This window comes from Pteronotus mesoamericanus, unplaced genomic scaffold (genome assembly GCF_021234165.1).
Source record: "Pteronotus mesoamericanus isolate MK-2021 breed Mesoamerican mustached bat unplaced genomic scaffold, CSHL_Meso_final contig_221, whole genome shotgun sequence".
Lineage (NCBI taxonomy): Eukaryota > Metazoa > Chordata > Mammalia > Chiroptera > Mormoopidae > Pteronotus > Pteronotus mesoamericanus.
In genome coordinates, this window is record NW_026555092.1 from 19116559 (window position 1) to 19132372 (window position 15814).

The 15814-nt window shown below is 52.2% G+C and overlaps 2 protein-coding genes across 2 annotated transcripts; one reads left to right on the forward strand and one right to left on the reverse strand.

The window, feature by feature from the left end:
- Positions 1-1582: 1582 nt before the first annotated feature.
- Positions 1583-10341, reverse strand: HECTD3 (HECT domain E3 ubiquitin protein ligase 3). Its single transcript, XM_054572129.1, has 21 exons — positions 9902-10341; positions 9554-9714; positions 9188-9280; positions 8973-9108; positions 8585-8700; positions 8389-8502; positions 8170-8252; positions 7570-7735; positions 7263-7344; positions 6419-6601; positions 6217-6269; positions 5970-6034; positions 5706-5809; positions 5323-5442; positions 5122-5211; positions 3937-4143; positions 3539-3668; positions 3375-3449; positions 3196-3277; positions 2994-3065; positions 1583-2822 (listed from the first exon to the last, which is right to left on the reverse strand). Exons 1-21 carry the CDS (start codon positions 10268-10270, stop codon positions 2738-2740), a joined length of 2586 nt encoding a protein of 861 aa, XP_054428104.1. The 5' UTR covers positions 10271-10341; the 3' UTR covers positions 1583-2737.
- A 2102-nt stretch (positions 10342-12443) lies between these two features.
- On the forward strand, positions 12444-15814 carry UROD (uroporphyrinogen decarboxylase). The gene is made up of 10 exons (XM_054571630.1): positions 12444-12527; positions 13175-13287; positions 13399-13478; positions 13556-13618; positions 13838-14035; positions 14155-14316; positions 14684-14821; positions 14994-15094; positions 15177-15243; positions 15591-15814. Exons 1-10 carry the CDS (start codon positions 12508-12510, stop codon positions 15750-15752), a joined length of 1104 nt encoding a protein of 367 aa, XP_054427605.1. The 5' UTR covers positions 12444-12507; the 3' UTR covers positions 15753-15814.

The window sequence follows — 15814 nt, forward strand, 5'->3', positions numbered from 1 at the left end:
ACAAAAATACATAAAGAGCAGTCTATAAAGAAGAAAAACATTTGCTCAATACAGTAAATATTTCAAGCAATGAAGGTTAAATTAATCATACAATTTTCAGCACATTAAAATATCAGAAAATATTTTTAAGTGTTAATACCCAAGGTTGGTAAGCATTTAGGGAATAGACACTAAAGAGAGTGAAAATTGATACATTTTGGCAATTTCATAGGATAAAACTGGCAATTTGGCAGTTTGATGAAGTGATTTTATGAATGAACAGCAAAAAAATTCCTTACAATATAATACAATGCAGTCAATAAAAAATAATTATTAAAATAGTCTCAGCAACCATCATTTCCTGCTTGGATTACTCCCTGCTTCCAGTGTCTTCCTCTCAATTCATTCTCTACACAACTGCCAGCACCAAATACAACCATGTTTCTCCCTTGCTTGATGCCCTCTTGGCTGTTCATTGCAAAATTCTAAAAAGGCCCTCTGAGGCTGAAGTCCCTTCTCCCTTCCTTCACACTTCAGTAACATAGGATTTAACAAGCTTCTCAGCTGGCCTTTGTGCCCAATTGCTCTACCTCAGGATTTAGTATTCTATCGAGAGCCCAACTGGTTAGAATCATCCTGTTCTGTCCTCCAACAATACCCTTCAGTTTTCCTTTGGAGTTTACACACGTTATTAAATGTTTATGCCTGTATTTGTTTACTACATTGTCTCTCCCATTGGAATCTCGAAAGGGCAAAAATTGTCTCTTTAGCCGCTATTTTATTTATTGCACCTGGTGTGGTGCCTAACATAGGTGCTCGATGCATTCACTGAATGACTGAATGATTAAATGAAAAGCATGCTACAAAATATAGAGTGCAAATCCAACTTGTTAAAAGAGGGACTAGAGACTCCTGTGGCCAGTAACGGACAACATACGCAGAAAAGGACTGACTCGGCAAGCCGGCACTGGCCAGGTGTTTCCCAGAAAAGGGGAAAGCGCGCTTGGGTGGGAGGGACACCGGGCAGGAGCTTGCAGGGAAGGGCAGAGCAGAGGGGGAGCGGCGGCTTCTGAGGGTCCCGTCCCTTCAGCTCCCTGCAATGGAAGGGGCTGCCAGAGGAGGGTGGGGGACGGCTCCCGTGGACCACCGAAGGTACAAGGCTCGGGTAGCCGCTGGTCGAGAGCTGCCAGGGAGGGTCGCCCGGGGTTGGACTCAAAATTATGCGGGGAGCAGGGCGAACAGCTGGGGGGAGGGGCCGAGCGCCACCCTCGGGAGTTTCCAGCCTGAGCAGCGTCAGGGCGCGCCCTAGAGGACCGCGTGGGGAAGCGTTAGGAGCGAACCCGCGCTTGCCACTCCCCTAGGGACCCCATTTGAGAGTGACTGCCCACTGTGCGAGCGAGCAAGGGGACTGTATCCTCACTTCTCTCAAGGGATACTTGTTCTTCAAGACTGCACCTTAGCAGTGTGAGAGCTGGAGGCGTAATGGGGGTGGGTTTAGCCATGCTGCTGCCTCCTGTTCTGTCAACATCCGGACCTGGGTTGTTCTTCGGCCACCTCAGGCTTTGTCCTTCCTGAAGGACTCCCACCTTCTAAACCACTACACCCATCCCAGACGATGCCAGGCCAGCTTATTTCACCCTCTTCTGGGTAGTGGGGCCCTTATTTCCCTGCCCAGCTCCAGGTTTAATGTTTGCCACTAACAAGCCCACCACTCCCACTTGACAGACATTTCCTTGGCTCCTGACAGGACCGTGAAGTCCTGGAAAAGCCTTTTCTAGTATCACTCAGGAGACAATAAACATGTTCTAAAGGAATGAATTCAGCCATTTATTCAATTTTCCCACGTGCAAGACATTTTTTGATGGAGTGTCATGGAGGCCCTTGAGGGAGGGAGAGGTGGGGCAGGGACTACTAAGGCCTAGAAGAAGTAGGTTTAAAGTCTAGGCTTTATCTTAGATTTGGGTAAAGAGAAGCTATTGAAGATTTGAGAGAGGAGATAACTAGATTTGTGCAAAATCTTGGGAGTGAGACAGAAGACAGGGAATCAGGCTGGCAGTAAGGCAGATGTGATGAATATGGGGCGCTAGTGGCAGTAAAGATTTAATGTCAAGTGGATGTAGGTCCTGACCCAGGGAAGGTAGTGGCACTTGTCAATTGAGACTATGTTGGAGGAAGGGAGGAGAGAGCTCACACCGTGAGTGTGGAGGGAGAGGAGGTACAGACCAGGAAATGGGGAGCGGTGCTCAGTTGTTGCTTTATTCCTGGGGCAGGTGACTAAGGACAAAGACCATTATCACTCCCTACCCATCCCCTGACACCTTGTTTGGGGAGGAGCCTCCACCATCCTACATAGTTTTTAGTTTTGAGTCCAGGCTGAAGCCAAAGAAAGACAAGTTGAAAAAAAAGAGGAGCCAAAAAAATTGAAGCCAAGTCCATGGTGGGTTTGGAGCTAGATGGCCTCCTTCAAGTAACTCAGGCCTGGCAGCTTGTGCTGGGCTTGTGGAAGGTTCCTCCTCACAAAGACTAAATAACTCCGGAAGCAGGGCCCAGCCCGTGCAGGGCTTGTGCACCTGCGGGGCCGAGTCACCTGTGGCAACTCACCGCCCCTACTCCAACCCTGTGCCTGCTGAGTTTTTCTGACTGCATCAGCTCAAGCCCAGAACAGGAGCGCAGACCGCAGCTGGTCCAGGTGAGGTGTCCTGCCCTAGGCAAGGCCGAGCGGGATACTACGGGCGCACGGCTGCCCCCCGGCGCCGACTCACTCTTCCCAAGGGCTCATGTCAGTGTCGATGGCCACGCAGTTGTAAGCTGCATAGCGGAGCTTCTCCTCACACACTTTGGCACTGCGATGGGGTGGGATGGGAGGCAGGGAGTTGGTCAGTACCAGGTATGGGGGCGCCCCCATCACTACCAAGGGCAATGGGGCTCCAATTAGTACACTTCAGCACTTCATCCACCCTAGGATGTCACCTTTCTCCCACTCCCCATTCTGAACTTGAACCTAGGAAACCCACCTGGCATAGTGCGGTAGGAAAAGGGTGCTGGAGCAGGTGGAAGACTCGGGCAGCGCGTCTGTGGTCTCACCGCTAGATGTGTGGAGGGGCCACAGATCAGAAAGAATTATAGGGGCACAGGGCAGGGCTCTGACATGTATGTGTGTGGGGGGCTCGGCAGAAGGCTGGACACAGCACCTTCGGACCTGACCTCTGCACTCACCCCAGCTTGTCCGGGTAGATGTAGATCCGTGCAGGCAGCCGGCTGCGGCCTGTGACAAAGCGCAGGAAGCGACTCCGGTCCTCTGGATGGAAAGGAAATCAGTGTCTGCACTTCCAGCCTGACTCTGTATCCCACAAGTGGAGTCAAACCCAGGTATTACTCTGTCCCTTCCCACTGACCATTGGTGAAGTTGTTCAGTGCCTCCCAGAAATACTGCACCCGTGTGTCAGATGGCTCGAAGTCCTCAAACCGGGCTGGGGGTGACAAAGAGAGAATTCATTCTTGTGTCCTGACAGACATAGCCCTTAAGCTCTACCCCGGAGCTGCCCTGCCCCACACTCACTGAGCTTGCGCAGAGCATCCACAGTGACCTCTGGGTCCCCGCACACCTTTTTCTCTAACTCTTGCCAAGTCAGCAAGTCCAGGACAGCCTGCGGCACCACCTTCAGCAGACCTGTCTGCATGGCTGCCACCTGGGGAGGGAAAATGCCTGGCTGGGGAAAAGGGCACAGCTCCCAGCTCAGCGTGTGGTGGGCCACTTGGCCTCCGCTCATGGAGATAATGGGGGGCATGGTCTTTGCACTGGGGGTACTTTTGTACTCCACTGATTGGCAGGAATGTGGGGCAGAGGGATGGTGGGGACCAGAGTTCCTGGGATTGGGTACTGGTGGCCTAGCAGGCTGGGCTCTGGCTACTAGAAGCTGTCCAAAGTTCTCTGTTCTTCTGGCCACTGGACAGTACCTGCTCCTTGCTCTCCTCTAGCCGTGCCTTCTGCACCAGCTGGATAAAACGGGAACGATCCTCATATTCCACCACAATGCCTGCACCCCCGGGGATCAGCTCCACCACCTGCTGGTCACTCAGTACAGTGGTGAATGTTAGCTCCTTCCCAAATTTGAACTCAAATGTCTCCTTATCCATTCCTTCCATCACTTCCAGAAGCTTCACCTAGGGGTTAGAGAGAGGCAGGAAGGTCAGTTTTTCATTGTGGAAACAGCCCTCGTTTTTCCTCAAGATACTCACAGGGAAGCAGAACAGACAGCCAAGCAATGAGGGAAGCGAGGGGATCAGTACAAGCCTATGAAAGCATCAGGACAACATGCTTTCTGACATGTGATCAGGCTCGGAAGCCAGGGAAGGCGTCCTGGAGGAAACAGGATCAATGCTGAGACCCAGATGATAGCCAGGAGTTGGTTGGGCCATAAAGAATTCAGGGGAGAGAATTTTGGGAAAAGGGGGAGAGAACAAAAGGCCTAAGGACTGTGTCTGGCTGGACCCTGAACGTGAACCAAGTGGCCACAGAGACATGGGTCATGTAGGCCTTTCTGGGTTCGCATTTTATCTTAAACCCAAGGCAGAGCCATTGAAAGGTTAAATGAGGAGAACTGAATTACTTTGGCTGCTGGAGATCAGATAGGTAAGAAAAGACAGGGACACGAGCTTTCGTAGTTGGTGGTTGGGTCAGAAGGGAAGGCGGCCTGAACCTGGGGCATAGCGGTGAGATGGGAAGAACAGACAGATTCCAGAAGGAGATGTGACAGGAGGAGGGTGGTGAGGAAGGAGGAGGAGTGAAGAATGAGTCTGAGGGCCTTGGCAGGGGAAAGGGTGGGTGGCAGTGCCATTCGGAGACAGGGAGCTCTAAGAGCAGTAGGCGGGGGACACGAAGTGTGTGCTGAACTTGAGGTGCCATCACAGGGCAGATATCCTGCAGGCAGATGCCCGTATGGCTCCAGGCTTTGAAGAGAGGCTGGGGTTGGAGGTAAAGATTTAGGAGTCACCAGAATACGGATAGTAGTTGAAACCATGGGAGTAGATGTGATCGAAAAGGGAGCGTGTACATGGTTAAGAGAAGGTTCAAGACAGTCCTGGGGAACAGCCACCTTCAGGGGCTGGGCAGAGGAAACACTAGCTCCAAGCCCTACTCACCAGCACGGAGTCCACAGCTGGGAAGTCCTTGCTCCAGCTCACCTCCTCGCCAGATAGCTGCTTCCACACGAAACCAGGCAGAGCCAGGACCTGTGGGGCAAATATTCACTAATGTCTTCTCATCCTGAACTGCCCAAGTTTGGCTGGCCCTTCTTCCTTCCAGAACCCAGGGCTGATCTGAGTACAGATTAGGCTACTCACCAGGAACTCCTTACCCCGAAGGGCAGCCCCCATCAGCTGTCCAATCCACTCGTACTTGGCAAAGTCTCGGCAGGAAGGGTTGGGCACATACATGTCCCGGGCCTCACCCGTGCCATTGCCCTGCCCCCAAGACAGAGCTGTCAGCATGGCACGGGATGGACCTTCTCTGTTGCTTGAGATCCCTCAAGTTCCCTGAACACCTTCCGCTCCCCAGCGGAATGACCCCTCTGCATGTGTAAGGGCTCGCCCTTCCCTGTGTGCCCAGAGGCTGCCCAGGGCAACTCAGATCCTCTTCTGCCCCCGCTCTAGCTCAGCCTGGTACCTGTGAGGCTTGCAGAGACAAAACAGCAGAAATGCCTCGGGAGGCAGGAGTGGGAGATTACCTGGTTGGCCGTGCGCACAAAGAAGGGCAGAGGCACAGGGGTGTCTGCCGAGCTAGGACACAGCTCTTCTGACATGTCTGCCAGGCTATCCCGGAAACCACCCCCTGAAATGACAGAGAGATGCCCTCAGTGGGGGCAATCAAGAGCTCCAGCCCACATAATGGGGTAATACAGCAGGTCCCTATCTTGGTTAGCTTGTGACCCAAGAAGCCTCTACCACTCTAACCAGGGCAGGGGACTTATTACCCTCCTTCGTGGCCTCACCTTGGTCAATAATGCCTTCAGCAATGAATTTACACTCCCACCACTGGTCATAGCGCATGGGCCACCTGCAAATAGAGGTAGACCTCTGTCATCATGCTGGGCCAGGGCTCAGGACAATTCCCCGGCCCAGACACCAGCCAGGAGTAGGGCTGCAGATGGGGGTGCCGATGAGGGGTGCCACAGGCAGTGTATGGGCGTGTATGTGTACACGTCGGCTCTGAGAAAGCCCCTTACCCTCACGCCATACCTGTAGTCCAGGGGCTTTTCATACTTGTCAGAGGGCTTGAGGCCTTCATAAACCTGGGGCAGGGGAAAGGAAGGAGGTGTAGGAACGTCTATGTCAAGACCTGGCTCCACTCTAGCCCAAAGACCTTGTTCAGACCCCTTTTGGCCCAACCTCCTCAGCCCCTTCCTGACCCTCCCTCAGTACGACCCCAGGTCGTCCAGACCTGGGTGAAGACAGCATTCTTGCAGGTAGGGTCCCTTAAGGGGCAGGCACGGTGCTCCATGGCAAGGCGCCGGTTGATGTACAGGCGTGGCATAAAACTGGGCTTGCTGCTCTCTGAGTCACGCAGGCATTGGGACACTAGGCCTGGCCGCTGGTGCGACAGCAGCAGGAACTGCTTCACTTGCTGGTGAGAAATGGTGGTTAGAGCAGACTGGCAGGGAGTCAGCCTCTGTTCAGACCCTGGAAGCTTCCTCTAGGCTTGGACCCAATTCCACCATTCCAGTCCAAGCCTAGTCCATCCCGGTCCTTGCTCCCAGTCCCTCCCTTAGTTCAGCCACCAGGGGGAGCTTTCTAAAACAAAAATATCCATCTTTGTCATTACCTTACTTAAAACCTTTCCGATGTATCTATTGACCAGGGATAAAGGCCCTGCTTCACAGGCTGGCCCACAGTGCCCTTTGCTACCATGGCCTGTTTCCGGCCCACCCCCGCCCAGCCTCATCCCCATTCCATAATCACATCATCTAGATGCTGCTAGCACGCCTCTCTCATATCATCTACAACTGCTATTAACTCCCAGTATGTACTCTTTATGCAACTTGTCCTATCCATGTCATCACTTTTCCTCCCCCAGCTTTTGTGTATTTCACACACTATCTGAGGGTCAGCACCCCAAAGGCTAGATTCTGACTATTTGCGTCCCGCTTTCTTCCGATGTACCCAGAGCCCAGCAAAAGTCCAGGCCTAGAGTAGGTTTCAAGAACTGTCTGCTGAAGAGTGAACGATTGCATGAGTAGAAACGGGGAGCCCACTGCCAAGACCATAACCAGATGGACCAGACTCACCTTAATCTCACTGAAAGTGCCCAGCGTGTGGTCCCAGGCAGGTACCAGGTGGTGTAGGACGCTGTCTAGGATCTTTATGAATCTGGGGTGGGTGGGTAAAAGTGACTGCAGCTGAAGAGTTTGCCGTGGATGTAAGATCCCCTCAAACCCCAACGCACAGGTACAGGAGCAACCAGGACCCAGGGGCTACTCTGATATGTGAAGTTGAACAGCTTACAGTATAAGACCTTGGGAACCTCTTCCACATACACATATAAGGCTCAAGACAGGGGCAAGGGAACACTGGCAAGTCCAGGACCACAGCTACCTCTGCAGGAGAACAGCTCTGCGGTATAGTACTTCTGGGTCAGTGCCTTCCAGGCGTGGGTATCGCACCAGGCTGGTGGGCTGGAATAGGTCTGCATTCAACCCTAGCTCCCGCTGTCTTGATGACTTGATCTTGACCCCTCGAAGACGCACATCAATCCCGTCATCTGGGGGAATAAGTCAGAGTGAGGTCACTTACTGTGCCTGTTGCCTCCTTGGCCCTCAGGCCTGAGAATGCCTCCTTAATGCTCAGCCTTTTGTCCCTACTCACTTGGGACCTTTGAAATCCCCTTCTACTCACCTATTTCTGGTTATTATATTTGCTGGTCCTTCCATCCACCACTATAATTGTTGTAATGCCTGAGGGGTCCCAACTTAGTTCCTCTTCCAGGTGAGCCTAAAAATCTCTACGGCTTTAAGGCAGGTCTATACCCAGTAGTTTCCACCTGGCTCAGGCCCCGAAGGTTCAAATCCTGGAGTTAGTTCAGCTACCACCTTCATTGCAACTCCAAGGCCATCCCTTTTTCTCCACACTCACTGCCAGCTAGCCCCCATCCAGACAACGGGGCTCCCTTTCCCTCCTTACAGCCTTAAGCCACACCTCGGCATTCGACGATGCGGATCTCAATGATTGGGAGGTGGACAGTCATGTCCTCCAGGACACAGACATCCCCGATCAGGGTCCTGAGGAGACAGATATGAGGCACTTTGGAGATCCCTTACCATCAGGGGTTGCTGGGGTTTCACCCAACCTTCCAAGCCGGGCCAGTCCCCATTGCTAGGATCATGCCCCACCTCCCACCCAGGCCAGCTTGCTCACTCGTCAATGCTCACGTCACTCAGCTTCTTCAGGTTGTCTCCTTCGCCCCCATAGACCACTACCCGCTTAGGCATAAAGTTGTCATCTGTGGTATCAACTGTGATTAGCAGCTTCCTAGGGGGTCAGAGTAAGCACATGGGTCTCTGTACACTCAGACACATGGCTCACCCACTTGTCCTACTCGGAGCCCACTCACTTGACAATGGTGCCCTTTTTCATGGTAAGCCGCACCCAGTGCTGGCACTGGGACCCATCACTCTCCCAGTAGGTGTCTGCATTGCTGTCTGTCAGGCAGGACACATTGAACTCCTCCTGAGGAAGGGTGGATAGGTGGAATCAGTGTTCACCCCCAGTCCCTGCAATGGGAGTGTGCTTTGGGTCAGAGAGCACAGAAGAGAGAAAAGAGTGGATCTGGGTTAAATGGGTGGAATTATCTAAGGGTTCCTACAGGATTCCAAGATGGGGGGGCTGGACTAAGTCTGGACTTTGGGGATTTTGGCTTAGCCCCAGTCTAGAGGTGAGGGTACTGGATCTAGCAAGATATAACTACTCTTGCTTGGGGTGGGAGGAGTCCCAGCACCCACCGTGTAGGAGGAAACGTCTATGCTCTCCACATACTGCTTCACGCTACCCAGGTTCTCATCCTCCTTGCCCAGGTGGTCGTACAAGAAATGGATCAGGTCCTCGTCGCACTCGTAGGTCCACGTCGGGGGCACATAGCTAAGCAACCCCAAGTCCCTAATTAGGTCGGGCCCAGACCTGGAGCTCCTTCCTCCCCATCCCACCCAAGTTCACTCACAGTAGCCTTTGTACAGCTTCCGTGTATGCCTCGGCTGCTTGAGGCCTCGATCCCAGGCGATGTGAGTATGTAAGGTCTACCACCTGTTCCCACCTGTGGGCGGAGAGTGTGGGGGCGGGAGTGGAATGGGGGAGACATGAGCAGACAGCAGGACAATCCACCCGAGGCCTGGAACCTTACCCAGAGCTCTACCAGCTCCGAACTACACGACCAGAAGCCCCACCCCAGCTCTTTCAGGCCCCGCCCCTCCCTGCTCTTAACCCTGCGGTCCTTCTGTACCCCTCCTAATGGCCGGCGCCAGACCACTTTCCAACTCACCGGGCCCCTAACGACTGAAAGTGAGCCCCACCCCTCCAAGTGCAAGACCTGAGCAGCGGGCGGTAGTCCACTCCAAAGAGCTGTTGCTGTCGCTGGAGGTGGTCGGGAGTGTCGATGGGTACGAGGCGGGCCCCGCCTTCTGCCGGGCGGCACACCAGGAGCCAGCCTTCCTCCAGCCCGCAGTCGCCTAGGTGCTCTGCCAGTTGCTCCTGCAGGGATGCGTCAAATGGGGGCAGGTGTCAGGGAACCGCCCATGACCAGAGGCTGCCCTGCCCAGCCCAAGGGCAAAGGGCACCGAATGCAATGCCACCTCAATATGGGGAGGGGAGGGGAACAGCCAGGGGCTTCCTAGAACCCGAGGATCTTTTGCGGAGCCCAGGACAAGCCAGGGCGCACCTTGGTCAGCTTCACCCAGAGCCCATGGCCGTTGCACAACTCTTCGCCGGTGGTGCGCACACAGGAGCCGCGCCGGAGCTCGATGCTGTTGCGAGCAGCGCGTAGGGGCCCGGAGCCGGTACCAGGGGTCGTGTTCGCAGCTCCCACGCGCAGTCCCAGGCCCTCCGCCTCCCACACCGGCAGCAACACCCGCGACGGTCCCGCCGGGTCCTTGTAAAGCTTGTAGAGCACCTCGCGCGGCACGAAAGCCAGCGCCGCCGGGAGCGGCCGCCCGGATCGGAGGCTCCGCGCTGCCTCCGCCAGGAAGCGTACACGACCCAGCAGCTGCCGCGGGGTCTCCAGCGCCGCGCCCGGGCCCGGGCCCGCCATGGCGACGTGGCAGAGGGTAGCCCAGGGGCGATCCGGCTTTCGGAGCAGCGGCCGCGAAGGTGGACTGAGCTTCCCACTGAGCTCTGCCCCGCCTTTGGCCAGCCTTCGCCGTAAGTTCTGGACTAAGCGCACCTGCCTCTGTGTTGCCCTCTGTACACGGATCCTCAAGCATGTTACCTGCCTCAGTGCCTCCCACTCTGTGTCAGCCAAACAGACCCAGGTTCAGTAGTTTCTATGTGATCAATCTCACCTTTGCTATCCTTCTTTCTACTACCATTTTATCTCCACGGCCACCACGCTTATTCAAGTCACCATCCTATCTAGGATGGATCATTGCAACCTCCATTTTTCTGATCCTCTGGCCTCCTGTTTTGCCTTCTTCCCAACAAGTGATAAAGCCAGAAGGATCTTTCAAAATTTTCTAGACATCCTCTTGGGCTCCCTATCCTAGAGACAGTGTGACTAAAATGTTTGGGAGAATAACCTCTTCCCCAGCCCTGACACTGTCAGGAGTCTTCAGTCAGTCAGGCTTGATCCCGGTGTTTAATCCAAATCCTAGGATAGTTGTGATCATTACCCAGTTTCTCCCAGTAATTCTGAGCCAAATGAGAGGAAAAGCCTAGATGGAAAGGGAAGAGGCAAAAAAAGATGGACAGGGGCAATTGGTAAAGTACAATCACGGAAGAAAAGGCAACTGTCCCCTTCTCCCATTTAAAAAAGATTTTGTTTAAATATAATTCATATACTATTCAATTCATGCATTTAAACTGTGCAAATCAATGCCTTCTGATATATTACATTAAAGTTTTTTTAAATTTATTGATTTATTGAGAGAGGAAGGAGTGGGGGGAGAGAGAGGGAAAGAAACATGGATTTGTGGTTCAACTTACTTATGCACTCATTGGTTGCTTCTTGTATGTGCTCGGACTGGGGATTGAACCTGTGAGCTTGGCATATGCTCTAACTGATTGAGCCGCCTGGCTAGGGCCCATATTACGTTAATTTTTAAAAACTGGTAAAATGTGTATAACAAAAATTGCCATTTCAATAAATTTTAAGTGCACAATGATCCATTTTCAAAACTTTTCATCACCCCAAACAGAAACTCTGTACCCTTTAAGCAATTAATTCCTTATTGCCTCCTCCCTGGCTTTTGGTAAACAAACTGTAATCCACTTTCTGCCTTATGAATTTGCCTACTCTAGATTTTCCATGTGAGTGGAACCTTACAAAGTTTGTCCTTTTCTGTCTGTCTTAGTTTAGTCAGCATAATGTTACAAAAATGATGTAGCATTTATCAGAACTTAAATTCTTTTTTTTGGCTGAATAATATTCTATTGTATGTATATCCAGTCAGCTGTTGATGGACCTGGGTGGAAACTCTGTTTTGATATGGTTTTGCAATAATTGAAATTATCAATAAATTAATAATAAATGATCCCATGTAATTTTGACAGTTTCCCTTTTTTTTTTCCTCACTAGAAAATTGAGAACATAGTGTTTTTTCCTTCTCTTTAAGCTATTTCTATGCTGTAACTCTACTACAGGATAAAGTGAACAAATATACTTCACCAGGGACCTGCATGACCCGAACTCTGTAGACATTCCCAGCCTCTTTAATTCCACCAGATTTACCTCCTGGTTTTCATAGTAATAGCCCTTTGTTCTTTTGCCTCTTAGCTTTACTCTTGCTATTCCCTTTTCTTGGAACACCCCCGCTGCTTTCTGTAGCTCCTTAAAGAAAGGGGCTATCTTGTTCACCACTCTAACTTCTATACCTATTATAGGCTCTTAGTAGGTAATACAAATATTTAATGATTTTAGTTTCCTGTATAGTTTGGTTCCATAATCCACTGTATGCCTGGCTGGGCCAGGCATCAGATTGTTAGAATCATGGAGGGTGGGAGTGAAAGTGAGACCTACGCTGAGCCTTCGGGATCCCTAGTCCATCAGAGAAGGCAAATTCCCCACTCACGGTAAAGGGTAATTTAAAGTGAAGTACTTTTTTCCCCCAACCCTTTTTTGCTGCGTCCCTACACTCGATATTACGGTTAAGAGAAGTAGGGAGTCCGCCGGGGAGCAGCCGGGGCTGCCGGGTAGCGGTAGCTACAACCAGATCATGTGACTCCCAACATGGCCACCGCCTTGGCTCAGTTCAGGAAGGGGCGGAGCTTGGGGAGGGGCCGGCTAAAATTCAGGTTTAAGTGGGACTGCCTCGAAGTTACAGACATCTTACCATGGAGGCGAACGGGTTCGGGTGAGTTGTCTGCCTCACGTGCGGTCCGGCCAGCGAGGCTTCCGACCTGGGCCTTCCCGCTGAGGGATCTGTCCCTATACCCCCTTCCCTGGAGAGTCCCCAATCTGAACCAGAGTCTGGAATCCCGAAAATCCTCCAGTCATGGATTCCTGAGACTATCCGTCCCCCTAGACCGTCATTTAGGGGATGCTCGTAGGACTTTGTAATCCTCAGTTAGGACCCCTATTTCCAGGCTATCAACTCTGATCCCTCCTTGGACTAGCCCACAGACCTGGAACCAGCCCATTTATACTCCCCCGTTCCTGTGATTTTTCTGATCCAGGGACCCTCCAACTATCCTTTTGGGTTTCCACCCGCCCCCGCCCTTCCACCCCCGCCACCCCCACTTCGCTAGTCTTTCTAGTGGCTTTGAGCTTGGGGAAGCTGGGACTGTGGTAGGGTAGAGGCCCCAGCGCGGGCCCTCGTAGTTGTGGGCACCACCTGATAGCAGAGAGGAGGCGAAATGGGCGGGGAGCCACAGCTTGGGAGCTGTTCTGGAGAAGGCAGATAACGGTGGTGGGCTGAATCTGCCTTAAGAACCTGAGCCTTCCCCAACCTTCAGCCTAGATTACTGACACCAACCTCCCACCTCCAACCCCCATTTCCAGACCCCAGGGCTTTCCAGAGCTGAAAAATGACACATTCCTGCGAGCAGCCTGGGGAGAAGACACAGACTACACTCCGGTTTGGTGCATGCGGCAGGCCGGCCGCTACTTACCAGGTCAGGGTGAGGGCCTGGGAGTCTAGGTAAAACGGTGGAGGGCAGTTTTTGAGGTGCAGGGGAGAGCTGTAAAGGTTCCTCAAGGCCGAGCCCTGCCTTTTCTGTCTACAGAGTTTAGGGAAACTCGGGCTGCCCAGGACTTTTTCAGTACCTGTCGATCCCCAGAGGCCTGTTGTGAACTGACTCTGCAGGTGAGGGGTCCACAGAAGAGGGGAGTGATTTATGCACTCAGCTCACTGTCTAGCAACCTGTCTTCTATTCCCCATAGCCCCTGCGTCGCTTCCCTCTGGATGCTGCCATCATCTTCTCCGACATCCTTGTTGTACCCCAGGTACCTGCTCAAACCTGATTTTGGGATGGATGAAAAAGGGAGTAGACAGTGAGGCTCAAGAAGGACACTCATCCTCACTGGACAGTGGGAAGAACTTAGGCTGAAGAGATGGAGTTTGGCTGAGCTGTACTCTCCTTTTCCTCTTTCCTGTTATGGGCTGAACAGAGCCTTTCTCCTGGAGTTACAGGTTGGGAACACGGATGTTTTCTTCCCCCCCAGGCACTGGGCATGGAGGTGACCATGGTGCCTGGCAAAGGTCCCAGCTTCCCAGAGCCATTAAGAGAAGAGCAGGATTTAGAGCGCCTCCGGGATCCAGCAACAGTGGCCTCTGAGCTGGCCTATGTATTCCAGGCCATCACCCTCACTCGACAACAGCTGGCTGGACGTGTGCCGCTGATTGGCTTTGCTGGTGCGCCGGTAATGTGAAACAGGGCAGGTACTTGGGCATAGGGAAATCACACTGGCAGGTCTGATATAGACAAGGGAAGGAAGTGTCAGACTTCTACACCTGTGATAGTCTCTGTGTCCTTTTGCAGTGGACTCTGATGACATACATGATTGAGGGGGGCAGCTCAAGCACCATGGCTCAGGCCAAGCGTTGGCTTTACCAGAAACCAAAGGCCAGTCACCAGCTGCTTCGCATCCTAACTGATGCTCTGGTACCATATCTGGTGGGACAAGTGGTTGCTGGTGCCCAGGTGAGTCCTGAGGGAGAGACAGATAGGCTGGGGTTTAGTATATAAGGACCAGAATCAACATAGTTCCCTACACCTGAGAGAGTAGGTATCTTAATGCCAGGCATGAAAGAAGTTTGGCTTGCAATGATCTGGCTGGAGCACCTAAGCCCCCCAGAGACTGGCAGGGGGCTTAATGTTTTGTGTGTTCAAAGACCAAAGTTAGCACCGGGATCTGGAGAGAAAGACAATACTTTTTGACTGGAACTGGGTTTATAGGCTTAGGCAGTGTCAAGGGTTCAAGTCACTTGGGAGGAAAATTGAGGCACCTTCTGTGTGTGGGCCTGTTTCCTTTTTGTGTTAAATGTTTCTCTTCACCTCCTAACTGTAGGCATTGCAGCTCTTTGAGTCCCACGCAGGGCATCTTGGCCCACAGCTCTTCAATAAGTTTGCACTGCCCTACATCCGTGAAGTGGCCAAGCGAGTAAAGGCCAGGCTGCAGGAGGCAGGCCTGGCTCCAGTGCCCATGGTAAGAATGGGGATAGGATGAATGAAGAAGGTATGACTGGAACATTCAGGGCAAGTCCTGCATGGAATGAAGTGGCGACTGAAGGGCAGCAAAGGTAGAGCTGAGATAGTAGGTTAGTAGGCAGAGCAAAGGCCCTCTGTAGCCTCAGATATCAGCCCTTTCTTTCCCCCAGATTATCTTTGCTAAGGATGGACATTTTGCTCTGGAGGAGCTGGCTCAGGCTGGCTATGAGGTGGTTGGGCTTGACTGGACAGTGACCCCAGAGAAAGCCCGGTAAGTAATGGAGGGTGAGGTAGAGGGGGGTGCAGCTGCCTTATGTGCAGTCACTAGAATGAACCACCAACTCTGCTTCCAGGGAGCGTGTGGGGAAGAACGTGACATTGCAGGGCAACCTGGACCCCTGTGCCCTGTATGCACCCGAGGTAACAACCAGGGTTCCTATGTATGTCTGTGAGTTTGTCTGTGTGCACTCCATGGCTATAGATATGGTTGTATTATTGTTTTTATGTCTGCCCCTCCCCACTACCCCATACACACCATGTGAACTTTAGAAAGACAGGAATTTGTTGTTGTTGTTTGTGTTTTTACAGTGCCTGTTTGTGTTTTTACAGATACAGTTTCTAGGCATCCAATAAATTTCTTTGAATTAATGACTGAATGAATAACACTGAGTAGAATCATGCCTACATATATTTGTGTCACTATTATGTATAGGGAGGACAGAGCTTTGCTGGCCCTCCCTGTAGCCAATGCCCTGTTGGTCCCCCAGGAGGAGATTGGGCGGCTGGTGAAGCAGATGCTGGATGACTTTGGGCCACAGCGCTACATTGCCAACCTGGGCCACGGACTTTACCCTGACATGGACCCAGAACATGTGGGAGCCTTTGTAGATGCTGTACACAAATACTCACGTGTACTTCGACGGAAGTGAACATATATTTTTTTCACCTCAAGTACCACCAACACATAATATTGTTTCCAGGAGAATAAAAG

What these genes read in the sequence shown, in the direction of transcription:
- HECTD3 (XM_054572129.1), bottom strand. Translation starts at nt 10,270, where the DNA reads ATGGCGGGCCCGGGCCCGGGCGCGGCGCTGGAGACCCCGCGGCAGCTG. An exon ending in TCTGGGTGAAGCTGACCAAG is followed by an intron (nt 9,715 to 9,901) that starts GTGCGCCCTGGC and finishes GCATCCCTGCAG; the next exon opens with GAGCAACTGGCAGAGCACCT. An exon ending in ATCTACCCGGACAAGCTGGG is followed by an intron (nt 3,066 to 3,195) that starts GTGAGTGCAGAG and finishes CCACACATCTAG; the next exon opens with CGGTGAGACCACAGACGCGC.
- UROD (XM_054571630.1), top strand. Translation starts at nt 12,508, where the DNA reads ATGGAGGCGAACGGGTTCGG. An exon ending in TTGGCTTTGCTGGTGCGCCG is followed by an intron (nt 14,036 to 14,154) that starts GTAATGTGAAAC and finishes GTCCTTTTGCAG; the next exon opens with TGGACTCTGATGACATACAT. An exon ending in GCCTGGCTCCAGTGCCCATG is followed by an intron (nt 14,822 to 14,993) that starts GTAAGAATGGGG and finishes TCTTTCCCCCAG; the next exon opens with ATTATCTTTGCTAAGGATGG.